This window comes from Dromiciops gliroides, chromosome 3, assembly GCF_019393635.1.
Source record: "Dromiciops gliroides isolate mDroGli1 chromosome 3, mDroGli1.pri, whole genome shotgun sequence".
Lineage (NCBI taxonomy): Eukaryota > Metazoa > Chordata > Mammalia > Microbiotheria > Microbiotheriidae > Dromiciops > Dromiciops gliroides.
The window spans coordinates 569299291-569313287 of NC_057863.1; the positions used below are offsets into that span (position 1 = coordinate 569299291).

A 13997-nucleotide genomic window follows, 5' to 3' on the forward strand; every position below is an offset into this window, starting at 1 on the left:
TCATACCCTAATCTTAAAATCTATGCAAGTGTTGGGGGATTGGGGGTGGGGAGGGAATGGCTAAATTCATGGTATTCCTGGAACTGCTAAGTCATAAGCAAACCTAACCCATGACCAAGTTTTCTATTAGAAGAGGGTGGGAATAGGGAATGCAAGCAGACACCAAAACATATCAAAGCCTTGGATGGAGTCAGACAAATGGTCAGTGCCTGTGAAAGACCCTGAACCTTGCCTCTTTTTTTTTTTTTTTTGGTGAGGCAATTGGGGTTAAGTGACTTGCCCAGGGTCACACAGCTAGTAAGTGTTAGTGTCTGAGGCTGGATTTGAACTCAGGTACTCCTGACTCCAGGGCCAGTGCTCTATCCACTACGCCACCTAGCTGCCCCATTATTGTTTTGTTTTGTTTTTTGTTTTGTTTTGTTTTGTTTTTAGGCAATGGGGGTTAAGTGACTTGCCCAGGGTCACACAGCTAGTAAGTGTCAAGTGTCTGAGGCCGGATTTGAACTCAGGTACTCCTGAATCCAGGGCCAGTGCTTTAACCACTGCACCATCTAGCTGCCCCTTGAAAACCTTGCCTCTTCATCTACTATTTCCCACCCAGCCTGAAACTCTCTTCTATAACTGGTTTCTTGCCTTCATCTCAGTCTCTGGGGTTTCTGGGCTTCAGAGAAACCCTGGTACCAACTTTGGTTTATGTTTACTAGGCTGCCAAATTGGACTTTGCTCTTCTTCCCAAGAGGGTTTTGCCCTTTCCATGTCCTAGTGTTTGCCTAATCCTGAGTAGGATAAAATAGATATTTTAGCTTTCTTCAATAACTTGATGTTAACATATGGAAGAGAGATTAACCCCAGAGAACAGACATAGGAGCAATGGACAGAAGTTGTAGAAAGGTAGAATTTTGCTTAATATTTTTAAAAATGTTCCTTAAAAAATTGACCTGTCTAACATGGGGTGAAATGCCACATGAAAGGAAGCAGGGAAAGGCTTATGGAGTGTGGGGAGAGATGGGGGAGGAGTGGGGCAGTGAATGAGCCTTACACTCATCAGAATTGGCTCAAAGACCTTAATCTCATCAGAATTGGCTCAAGGAGGGAATAATTTACACACTCAATTGGGTGGAGTAATCTATCTAACCCTGCCGGAAAGTAGGAGAAGGGGATAAGGAGGGAGGGGTGAAAGAAGGGAGGGCAGTTTAGGGAAGGGGGCAGTCAGAAGCAAATCCCTTTTGAGGAGGGATAGGGTAAAAGAAGATAGATAATAGAGTAAATATCATGGGGAAGGGAATAGGATGGAGGGAAACAGTTAACAATAGTAACTGTGAAAAGGAGAAAAGGAAAAAAATTGTACAAAAAATATTTATGGCAGCTCTTTGTGGTGGCTAAGAATTGGAAATCGAAGGAATTGGGGAACGACTAAACAAGCTGTGGTATATGATTGTAATGGAATAGTATTGTGCTATAAGAAACGACAAGCAGGATGATTTCAGATAAACCTGGAAAGACTTCTATGAACTGATTATAGTGAAGTGAGCAGAACCAGGAGAACATTGTGCACAGTGACAGCATTATTGTTCTATGAGCAATTGTGAATGACTTAACTACTCTCAGCAATACAATAATCCAAGAGAACCCCAAAGGACTAATGATGAAGCATACCATCCACCTTCAGAGAAAGAACTGATATTGATTGAACATAGATTGAAACATACTCATCCTATTTATTATTGTGCTTCAGACTGAAGCATGTTATTTTTTTTACTCGAGATTTTTTATATAAAATTACTAGTATGGTAATATTTTTTTAATTGACCTATCTAATAACAAATAGGATGAGTTGCCTCAAGAGCCAGTGAATTCCCTATCACTGGAGGTCTTTTGGTAGAGGCTAGATGACAAGTCTTTGGGAATGTAGCCATTGGCTCGGTGGGCTGGCACACCATGGCTATAGCATTCTTGTTGACCCTTCCTCTGAAAGCTGGTACATATTACCTACTCTATATGTATACCTATGGCTGAGAATATTGTAAAATGGACTTTTCAGATATGGATAGGGATAGATGGCTTCTGAGGGCTTTTAAAATGCTGATACTTGTGATTCCAGGCCACACATATTTAGCAAATGTTAAATATGTGTACCATATTATGCTAGGTATTAGGGATCCAAAGATGGAAAAGCCCTTGATTTGAAGGAGTTTATGCTCCAACAGGGGGAGTAGACACCTACATGACCAAAAATAATAAAAAGTAGAATGTGAGATAGGCAAAGAAGAGATCCAGATCAAGGGTATGGATAAATTGAGGAGAGAGCAAGTGTATAATAAGCATTATCATGGGGGCAGCTAGGTGGCACAGTGGATAAAGTACCAGCCCTGGATTCAGGAGGACTTGAGTTCAAATCTGGCCTCAGACACTTGACACTTACTAGCTGTGTCCCTGGGCAAGTCACTTAACTCTCACTGCCTTGCAAAAAAAAAAGAAAGAAAGAAAGAATTAAAAAAATAAAAATAAACATTATCATAGACAGAGGAGAACATGCACATTGAAACCTTAAGTTCAGGCTCTTTGCCTATTAATAATAGGAATTTACATAGCACTTTAAGGTTGGCAAAGTATTTACATTATATAATTTATCTCATTTCATCCTCACAACAATCCTGTAAAGTAGATGTTATTATTAGCCCTGGTTTACAGATGAGGAAACTGAGGCTGAGAGAGGTTAAGTGACTTACTTGCCCAGAAGTCACACAGCTGGAATATGAAGTAGGATTCAAACTCAGGTCTTCTTGATTCTGTCTAATATTCGATTCACTTCACTACCTCATTGCCTCTTGGAGTCACTCTGGTTAAATTGATTTTTTTAAATTAAATAACATGGAATCTTTGGAGAACAAAGGCAATCCCCATTAGGAAATCGTGAGGGAGAAAATACAGGGGACAGATGACTCAAGGAGCAAAAAAGGGAGTTTTAGGAATAGAATGACTGTCTTATCCCTCTGAAAACATAGTGGAGAGGATGATGTCACAAGGGTAGACAAGGCACCTTTCTACCAGAAGGAAAAGTCATTCTTCTTTCCACTGCAAGGGCAGGGCTGCCATGCAGAAGCAGTCCCGAATCCTATGGGGACAACAAAGCCTACAGTTTGAGTGAGGCTGGCCAAGTGTAATTACTGCAGGGTAGAAAGTCTCAAGCCAAAGACACTGGCTTCCCCTAAGATGAATACGGGCCTTTTTTTTTTCTTTTCTAAGTACAGCGACCTGAACTGGAACCTTCATTGTATTGCCTTTTCTATCCAACCTCCATATACCACAAAGGAGACTCTTATTCCTCTACCAGCTGCACTCCTGACTCTCTCTGCAATGCCTCAGAAATCTTTTCACCATGACAGCTCACTCCATCCCCAGAATTCAGACACTAGAAATTCCCTCTGCTCCTCCAGCCTTTCCCATTTACTGCCTGGTTCTTCCTAAAACTTCCATTTTTAAGGAGGAGGCCTAGGCTATCCCTGTCTTCTTCAGTCTCCAGGATGCATTCCTGTGACTCTCTATATAATGCTCCCCTACCCCAGCCTGGTTTGTTCATCTCTTTCCCCTCCCTTCACTAGGCTTTTCAGTTCCCTTTTAGGTTTTGTCTTCCCCCATTAGAATGCAAGCTCTTTGAGGACAAGGACTGTCTTTCTTTTTCCTTATATTTGTATCTCCAGGCGGAGCACAGTGCCTGGCACTAAGCGCTTAATAAATACTTATTGATTTGACTATCACAAGGAGATCGATTGGGAGGACATAGGAGTAGAGGGAACAAAGGGTTAAGGTGAAGAGCTGCATATGTTATAATTTTTAAAAATTGTTGAATACCTTCAACATTTCAATGCTTCCAAAATCCCTATTTTTATCTCTGTGGGTACTCCTTCCTTAGCATAGATCACAGCCCTTCCATGATTTTGGAGATGATAGCCGGGAGATTTTGTAGCTAAAGAATTCATCACAGAATCATAGAGAAAGAGCTAAAAGGAATTTTAGAGACTAGAGTTCAACTTCTTTACCAAACTGAGGCACCAAGAGGTTAAGTCATTTGTTCACAGTCACATAGCTGGCAAATTTCTGAACTAGGATTTGAATCCATGTTTTCCTATCTCCAGACTGAGTACTCTCTCAAATACACCATAAACTGGTGAACATAACTATGCTAATCCTGGACAACAGGCATACAATCCAACTCTAGGCCCATCCTTAAAACTTTTTCAGCTTGAAAGGACCTGCTTAGGCCTTACACTACACTAAGAGTCCTTCAAGAACCCACGGTCACCTTCATAACATGATGAGGTATTAAAGTAGGTACATAATGGGGGGAAAGAAAATCATATAGACTTAGATAAAATAAATTATGCACACTTTTCCCATGGTCAACTCCCAATCCCAACCAGATATTTCAATCAGCTAACTGTCCCTGCAATATGCCCTAGAGGGTCACTTTTGAAGGACTAGACTGCAATCACTGTCCTGTTCCCCCCACTCTTGAATTTCAGTAAAATAGCACTGTTATACAAATTAGCCTCGGGCAATTCCTTTTTTTTTTCTTTTTTCTTTTTGCAGGGCAATGAGGATTAAGTGACTTGCCCAGGGTCTCACAGCCAGTAAGTGTCAAGTGTCTGAGGTCAGATTTGAACTTAGGTCCTCCTGAATTCAGGGCTGATGCTTTATCCACTGTGCCACCTAGCTGCCCCCATCTCAGGCAATTTCTAAACACATTCTATGACACCTAAAAAGCTAAAGCCTCTAATCAATAAACAGTAAGTTTTATCAAAAAATCATAGTCTTTTGGATCTAACAGGTGCATTTTGCAAGTGTTTCCTCCAACTTATGCCTGTCAATAGACTATTTCAAAGAAAATTTAAAAAGAGAAAAAAGACACTTGTTCAGAGGCTCAGTAACCATAACCGGTAACTCACCATAACTTACCCAAACTCAACCAAAAGTGACTAAAAATTGCTACCATCCAATATGCTAATAGTACAATTTTGTTGATTGTATCAGAGGTTGTCATTCATGAACATCACCCCTCTTCTGAGATGAAATCAACCTTTTCAATGGCCACATTGGCCCTGTTTCTTCTTTCTGGGACCAAGCAAAAGTCTAATCTCTCTTCCATATGACTAGGATTGATTAGAACATGCCATGCTCCATTAGCAAGCTTAATTTTCCATCTGGAAATATCCTCAAAGAGTTTCTGTAACTACGTTGGTTGTCTCTCTACACCATGTCCTATGCTATTTTAGTCAACATCTTGATAACAATCCATTCTCCTCCACTAACATTCACTCTATCCATTAGACATCCCTGAGGCAAATATTTACCTGGTTTTCTGAATAAATACCTGAAAAGTACATTCTGTCTCCTTGGAATGAACTTGTGTGGGAGGCTCTGACCTTTCCATCCCTGGAGATCTTTTTAGAAAAGACGACACAAATCATCTCCTACATAGTTATCTTCTAAAGGCAAGTGGTGGACCTGCTTTGTTTCAGGGGGTGTTCACCCCAGCCAGATAAAGCTCAGTCAATACCCTTACACAGTTGACACTGATTAATGACTGGCAAATGAGGTAGAAGAATGGAGGAAGTTAGGAGCTAAATGAATATGACTGGGTCAGGTATGAAGAACCTCTTAATAAAGGTTGACTGTCATGTGCTCTAATGAGAAAAGAGATCAGTTTCAAGAAGTTCAGAACTACCAAAGCTCTATGAGGGCAGGATGCATATCTTCATTAAAATTGCATCTCCACTAGCACTTGGCATAAAATGCTTTGTTGGGTGCTTAATAAAGTAAATGGATGAATCGGTAAAAGGAAGCAGATCTCAAAGTTGAATAGGTTACAGAGAAGTGAATCATGGTGACTAGATATTGGTAAAGGTCAGTACCAGGGTCCTAAGGGTAAAGTGAGCAAGAGAACATCTGGGTTAGGATCTAAGATAACATACAAATAGTTCAGTCTAGCAATCTGTATCATTGGGGCCTGTGGACAGCATTTGCCCTTTGAAATATCACGAGAAACAACTCCACCCCTCAAGGACAGCTTGAAAGGTAATCTCCTCAAGTTATCTCCTAGTCCTGACCTCTCTTCTGAACTCATCCTTCTTTCTATACCTTTGCATATGGATGTCCTCTCTGCATCTCAAACTTAACATAGCCAAAATAAACTCTGTTATCTTTCTATTAAAAGGAATTATCATTCTCTCTTCCGGTGAGGGACTCGACAGAAATTTACAATGGTTCAGCGTCTGACATATCGCCGTAGGTTGTCCTACAACACAGCTTCCAACAAAACTCAGCTGTCACGAACCCCAGGTAACAGAATTGTTTACCTTTATACTAAGAAAGTTGGAAAAGCACCAAAATCAGCCTGTGGTGTGTGCCCAGGAAGACTTAGAGGTGTTCGTGCAGTGAGACCTAAAGTTCTTATGAGGCTATCAAAGACCAAAAAGCATGTCAGCAGGGCTTATGGTGGCTCCATGTGTGCTAAATGTGTCCGTGACAGGATCAAGCGTGCTTTCCTGATTGAGGAGCAGAAAATTGTTGTGAAGGTGTTGAAGGCACAGGCACAGAGTCAAAAAAGTAAATAAAAAGGATATGTTTTTTTGAATAATAAAGAAAATTAAAATGTGAAAAAAAAAAAAAAGGAATCACCAAACTCTTAGGTATCCAGACTTACAATCTTGAAGTTATCCTTAAATATTCTTTTTCCATCAGCCCTCCATATGAGATTAATTGTCAAGTATTGTTAAGCCTCCATCCTCAACATATCTCTCATCCATACCTTCACCCCAACTCGTATAGTCACTGCTTAGTTCAGGCCCTTATCACCTCTCCATGGACTTTTGCAGTAACCTCATAATTGATCTCCCTGACTCTTGTATCCTCTCTTTCCAAAGAGTTGGTAAAAATACCATCCTAATGCATAGGTTTTACCATGTTGCTCCCCTATTCAAAAACCTCCAGTAGCTCCCTAGAGCTTCTAGAACAGCCTGGAATTTAAAGCTCTCCACAACCTGGCTCCAACTTACCTTGTCAAAAGCATTTCACATTGTTCCCCTTGCACTATCAGTCCAGATTGGTCTAGTTTTTGTTTTCTGAACTGGCATTCCATCTCCTATATCTGTCCTATCTCCTCCCATCTTATGTTCTTACTATAAATCACACAGTTACTTCTTATCCTATTAAAATGATAGATGATTGGCAAAACAATACAAAGCAAAGTATTCAAGACATGGATTATTGATCTTTTTCCTTTCATAGGGCCAGTGGATTCTTGAAGCTCCCTTTTCCAATTTTATGACTCTGAAGCAATCAATGGGATGGTAATTTGAGGAAATGGTAGGGTCAAGTGAGAGTAAAGGATAAGGATGTGTTTGTAGGCAGGCAAGAAGGAATCTGGCAAAGACTCTTACCAGTAAGGACAGCAGTAAATAGAGGAGAGAAAGAATTCTTGAAGAAATTCTAAGCCAAGGCAAGGGAAGGATAGTGTGCTGATAGAACTTGCCCCAAGATGGGAGGCATAGAGAAAGAAAAGTGAGGGACTTCTAAATCACAGAATCCAAGAAAATAGATAGCGTTGGGCTTTTATAGGTAACAAAGAACAGGCAGAGTTTTGACCTGGAGCCATGGGTCAGCTCTGAAATGTAGTTAGAAAGGACTGAGTGTTCCTAAGGATAAGGGCTAAGAATTCGTAGGCTGACCTGGTGATGAAACAGGTTAGAATTCAAAAAGTCAGCTTGGCATTAAGCTATGTCAAGTGGAATTTATGACTAACCCTGTCATTTATCTATCTGTATAGGGCTCCTGTCCTGGGATTCCTGGCACTATAACTAAGTGAATTTTGTTTTGTAAATGGTTGAATGACTATATGGCGTCCTCGATGATCTGCTATAGAGGACCTATGGAACAGGAGTATGTGCCTAAGATTTAATTCCTGGGGCAGCCCCTGAAGAAGAGACACTTGGTCAATGATGGTAGAGATGGGACTGATGGTAAATGCAAGAAACCTTTTATCTGAGGGTGTCATGAGTAGCTTTGTCACACAAAGAATAAATGTGCTTGATGTTTGGGAAGCATAACTGAATCATCTGGCCCCATTTTAAAATGTTCCAGTGTAGTGTCTGGGTCCCTTTTAAAATGATGAATGTTCTTGTAATTCAGCAGCTTAATTCAATTAATACTTATTGAGCAGGGTAATTGACATTGGACTTGGTTCTATAAAAGTAGGGGCACAAGTGAAACCTGCAAAGCACTGTAAAAGACTGAGTCGTAGTCACTGTCCTTGAGTTTACAATCTAGACTACAAAGGTAGATCAGCCAAGATCTACAGCAGGCAGTTGATAATGGTCATTGATGGCATTGGCTGAAGTACTTCTCCTGGACAGCTGCTCCAGTACCCATCGATCTCTCCTCTCTGAATTCCTTTTGCGCTTATATTTATTCGGCATCATCTAGCTGAGAACCTCATTGTTTTCAATAATACACCGATCAATAAATATTTATTAAATCTCACCCCTGTTGCTGACTCACTTTGGGACTTTGGGCAAGTCATTTTGTTGGGCCTTGGTTTCCTCATCTGAAATATGTCTTTGAGGGCCATTTCCACTTTACTTGTATGATCCTATGATTCCGTGACTTTTGTTTGTTTTTTTGTTTTTTTGTTCAGGCACTGGGGGTTAAGTGACTTGCCCAGGGTCACACAGCTAGTAAGTGTCAAGTGTCTGAGGCCGGATTTGAACTCGGGTACTCATGAATACAGGGCTGGTGCTTTAACCACTGTGCCATCTAGCTGCCCCCGATTCCGTGACTTTTTATGCAACAGACACTCTTCCAGGTGCTAGGGATATCCAAGACAAAAATAAAACAATCCCCATCTTCAAGGAGCTTACAATCCATAGAGGGTGACAACATGTATACATGAGTAAATAAAAAATAAACAGAAGGAAATTTTTCAAGTAGTACTAGTAGGTAAGAGGGGTGGGGTAAAGTCCAGAAAGGCTTATATAGGAGGTTGTATGTGAGCTGAGCTTTGAAGAAAACTAGTGATTCTGAGAAATGAAGGGGAAGAAGAAGTTGATACCACACATGGGACACAACAACCTGTACAAAGGCATGCAGATGGGAGAGTGGGTGTTTTATTTGAGGCACAGTAAGAAGACCATTTGACTGGGTTATAAATTTTTTTTTTTTTAGTGAGGCAATTGGGGTTAAGTGACTTGCCCAGGATCACACAGCTAGTAAGTGTTAAGTGTCTGAGGCCGGATTTGAACTCAGGTACTCCTGACTCCAGGGCCGGTGCTCTATCCACTGCACCACCTAGCCACCCCGGGTTATAAAATTTAAAAGGGTAGTAATGTATAATAAATCTGAAAAGGTAGGTTGAAGATGGCTCATGAAGGGCCAAGGGAGATATGTGATCCTTAAGGGAGTAGGGAGCCATCCTTGGAATTGAGAGAGCGAGGGAATGATGTGGTCAGATTTGTGCTTTTGGTATATCACTTTGACCTCTGTCTATAGGATGGATTAAAGAGTGGAAAAGACACAAATTAGGAGTCTATTAAAATATTCTAGGCAAGAGATGATAAAGGCCTGAACTATGATGGTGGCACCCACCTCAGTGGAGAGAAGGGTGTGGGTGTGAGCAATATTGTGGAGGTAGAATCCATAGGATTTAGCAACTGATTGGATGTATTGGGGAAGGAGAATGAGGAGTCTAAGACTGTGATCCTGGTGTGGTATTGTTCTTGAGAGAAATAAGCAACTTCAGAAAAAGAATGGGCCTGGGCAGTAAAAGAATGAGTTCTGGTTTGGGCACTATGAGTTTGAGATGCTTATGGGGTAGTCAGCTTGAAATCTACAATGAGTAGTTAGAGATGTGTAACTGGATCTCATAAGGGAGAAAAGAAGTCATCTTTATTGTGATGACAACAAACCCATGGAAGCCAATAAGGTCAACGAGAGAGAGTATAGAGGGGGAAGAGAAGAAGCTTTGGAGTCAAGCATTTGGAGACACCCACTATTAGGGGCCATGATAGGGATCATTAAAGGATACTGAGAAGGAGTAGAGAAACAGGGGCATGTGTGAGTATTTGGCTAACTTTGATCCTGTTTTCCAGCTTTTTCCTCACCTTTATGATTTCCTTTTTACCCATTTCACCTTCCCCTCACACAGAAAGTATGTCTATACTATCTTATCTCATAGAATTTTAGAGTTGGAAGGGATGGTGGAGGTCATCTAGCTCAACCTCTCCATTTGTAGATGAGAAATCAGAGTCCCAGAGAGACAAAGAAGTGACTTTCCAAGGGACTCATTAGCTGTAGATCTGGGTCTAGAATTCAGGTCTCCCGATTTCCAATCCAGGCCTGCCACCTTTCTTCCTAATGATCCCTATCATCCCACCAACTGTCTTTGTCACTTTTAATCACTCTAGGTTGTCAGAAAACAAAAAGTAATGAAGAGAAGTAATATAAGTGGGAACCATTTGTGGAAGTTGTATTTTATCTTAGAGACAATAGAGAACCAATGAAAAATTATGAGTAATGGAAGTGACATGGTCAGATCTGTGTTTAAGTAATATTAATTTGGCAGTTGTGTGTAGCATGAATTAGAGAGGGATGAGAATAGAGGCAGGGAGATTAAAGGCTGTTAGAAGAATCCACATGAGAGGCAATAAAGGTACTGTACCAGGGTAGAGGTTGCAAGTGGAAAAAAGGGGATAGATGTGAGGTGTTGTAGAAGTAAGATTAGCATCAGGCAGTGTACAAAGTAAAGACAATAACTATTTGCTAACTGAATGACAGTGGGAAAAGAACTGGAATGGAAGTCAAAGGACCTGGATTTGAACACTGGGTCAGCTGCTTGTGATCTTTATGACCTTTCGTAAGCCACTTTACTTCTCTCTGCTTCCCTTTCCCATCTGTAAAATGAGGGGTTTGGATTAGATGTCCTCTAAAGTCCTTCATATCTCCAAATCTATGAGCCTATGAATTAGCTCCAAATCTATAATTGACAAGACTTGGCAATTGTTTTATATGGGAGTTGAGAAAGAGAGAAAAGTCAAAGATGGCTCCAAGGTTGTAAAATTGGGTGAGTGGAGAGATAGTGGTGCCACCAGGAAGAGCAATTATTGCTAAGTCTTCAAGAAGCCCCTGTCTTGAGCTGAGCATTCTCCTGCTGACTGTGAATTAGGCCTGTACCTAATAGGTGTAACCTTATCTTCATAAGGGCCAATGAGAAGAGATGGGCTCCTTCCCCTATCTCTTCTAGTCCCCTAGCTCATTGAGTGTCCAAGTCAACATGCTTTTCTATTTCTAATTAACAGGATGTGAGCTCTCTAAGAAACAGAAGCCATGTATATTATGAGAGAGGCGATTGTCTGATGCTTTGCATTTGTATCTTCCAGTGCCTAGCCCACGCACACAGCAGGTGCTCAATGAAGGTTTATTGATTTATGGATGGATAATACCATTCATCATGCCAAACAGAGTTCGCCGGCTATTTTAAAAGCCAGGCATGGGTGCCAATAAACTCTCCCTGGACTGATCTTGTAATTTATTCCACCTTGAGACAGTCTTACAAAACATCTCTAAGAGGAAGCAATAAGGAGAAGTCAAGGAGAAGTGGCACATGTCTTTTATCTCAGTAGGGATTGGGAGATAGGAACTATGGGAGAATTGTTCCTAGATAATACAAACCTAAGCACAAAAACATATATTCAGACATGAAATGTGTATGTTACACATAGAAGATCATCTAGAAGTTGGTATAGGATTTGGGCTTTTTGAGCCAATTCATAAGGTCTACTGTATAAGGTCCTAGGGTCTCTCTGTCCTCTTTAAAGTTTAATCTGAGAGCACACTCTGTACCATTAGCACCAGAAACTATTTATAGCTCTTGCCCCAGGCATCAAAATGACTAGTTATATCTCTGCCAAGTAATCTAAACAGAATTCCCTTCTATATCATTCCTGATCAGTGCTTATCCAATCCTCACTTGAAAAGACCTTCAGTGATGAAGAAATTTCTCCCAGAGAACTCATGGATTAAGGGAAATAAATACCTTTCCCCCAATCAATTTCTATCTATTTTGTACATATTCTGTGTCCTTGTAAAAGGAAGGAAAAGAAACAAGTATTTATTAAGTGACTATTATGTGCCAGGCACTGCACTTTACAAATATGATCTTCTTGAGGGCAAAGACTTCATTTTTGTTCTTGCATCCTCAGATCCTAACATAGTACGTGTACATAGATGAGAGAGGCATCATCTTTAAGGGTTGTTCAGGACTGAACTTATGTTACAGAAATCCAGAAGCATCTTCTTCCCAAATGTCCTGGTAGACATTCATCTTTCAGGAAGTTATTGGTGCAAAATACCTGTTGATTGAATGATGAGTTGATTCACAGAAAACTTAGGGATGGATTCCCAATCAAAGCATTCTCTTTCTCTTCTACACCTAGGAGGGTGATGAGCTTATGGCTTCCTGAGAACAGAAGATGAAGATGTATGTACTGTTTGTCTTCACTTGAGAATGAGTAGTTCTTACATTCTTGGCAATGGTACATTTTTTAAAAGCCTATTAGCCTGTACAGACTACATCCTGAAAAATGAATTGCCATTTTGGAAGAAGATGCCTCTGGATTTCTGTAAATTTGGTCTTGAATAACCCTTAAATACGATGCCTCTTTCACTCCCTTAATCACTGGTTTAAAACTACCCATGTGTCACACAAAGCATTTTCCCCAACACATGAAGATAAACTTTTTTTGGTAGTTTTTATTTTTCTGGGTTGGGTTTAAATGTCAAACATCCCCCATCCAAACAAAAATCATTGGCAGACTACCCAACCGATGCTGTTAAACTTAAATGTTCACATGTGATTTATTTTGAAGCAGAGAAAATTGCACAACTTGTTTATAGGAGTTCTGTCAGCAACCAAATAAAGCTATTTCCCCCTTCCACCTCCCCCCCGCCCCTCGAAAAGCATATTGGCATCTGGTACCTCAGCACTACAGTGCTTAAATCTGACTGAAAGATGTCAAGAAGTACCATCTGTGTTATGATTTATGGAACTACTAAAACATGTTGATTGTTTAAGACAAAAAGCCTATTAAGCTGCTTTGAAAACCATATGGATACATGTTGGTGGCTAAGAACAGGGTTCTCCAGTGCTCTATTCCTAGAGCAACTTATAAGATATGCTTGTGACAGATGCATACATCATGTATGGCAGTTTGGGGAGCGATTGATTCTTAAGTCAGATTTGTTTTGAAGGAGGACTTGTTAAGTTATTGGAAATTTTGTGTTGTTCGTCTTATTAAACCAAAAGCCCAAATTCAGAACAGTTTAATTATAGAGAATCCTTGCAATCAGACCCTGTAGGAAACTCAGCCCAGCCTAAAATGTTTCCATATTTTAGTCTTTCTTTTTAAAGCAGATTTCTTCAGGAATGGATCTATAATGAGGCACTGTGCTGAAACCAATAGTCCTTAAATCATAAAGAAAGGGTCCATCCTTTGAGCAATGAGATATTCATCAAATTCTAAATTGGTCTTTTAAAAAAAAAAAAGGTTTTATTAGAGCAAAAAGTGTTTTTTTAATTAGAATCTGGGCTGAGAGGTCAGTAGAATGCCAAATAGTCCATTGGCAGAGCACAGAATAGGAATACAGAGCATCTTTTTGTGATATTAAGTTTTTAATTCCATTCATCTTCATTATTTTCTCTCTTTCTTTGCAGGGCAATGAGGGTTAAGTGACTTGCCCAGGGTCACACAACTAGTAAGTATCAAGTGTCTGAGGCCAGATTTGAACTCAGGTCTTCCTGAATGTAGGGCCGGTGCTTTATCCACTGTGCCACCTAACTGCCCCCAATTATTTTCTCTTTTAATTATTCATTTGGCAAGTATTTATTAAACATCTATTCTGAACCAGACCCTGTGCTGTGTGCTGGGGACAAAAAGATAAAAAGGTCT

At 40.3% G+C, this 13997-nt stretch overlaps 1 protein-coding gene across 1 annotated transcript; it reads left to right on the forward strand.

The window, feature by feature from the left end:
• Positions 1-6246: 6246 nt before the first annotated feature.
• On the forward strand, positions 6247-6670 carry LOC122749274 (60S ribosomal protein L34-like). The gene has a single exon (XM_043995550.1). The coding sequence runs from the start codon at positions 6261-6263 to the stop codon at positions 6612-6614; it is 354 nt and encodes a 117-aa protein (XP_043851485.1). The 5' UTR covers positions 6247-6260; the 3' UTR covers positions 6615-6670.
• The last annotated feature ends 7327 nt before the right edge of the window (positions 6671-13997 follow it).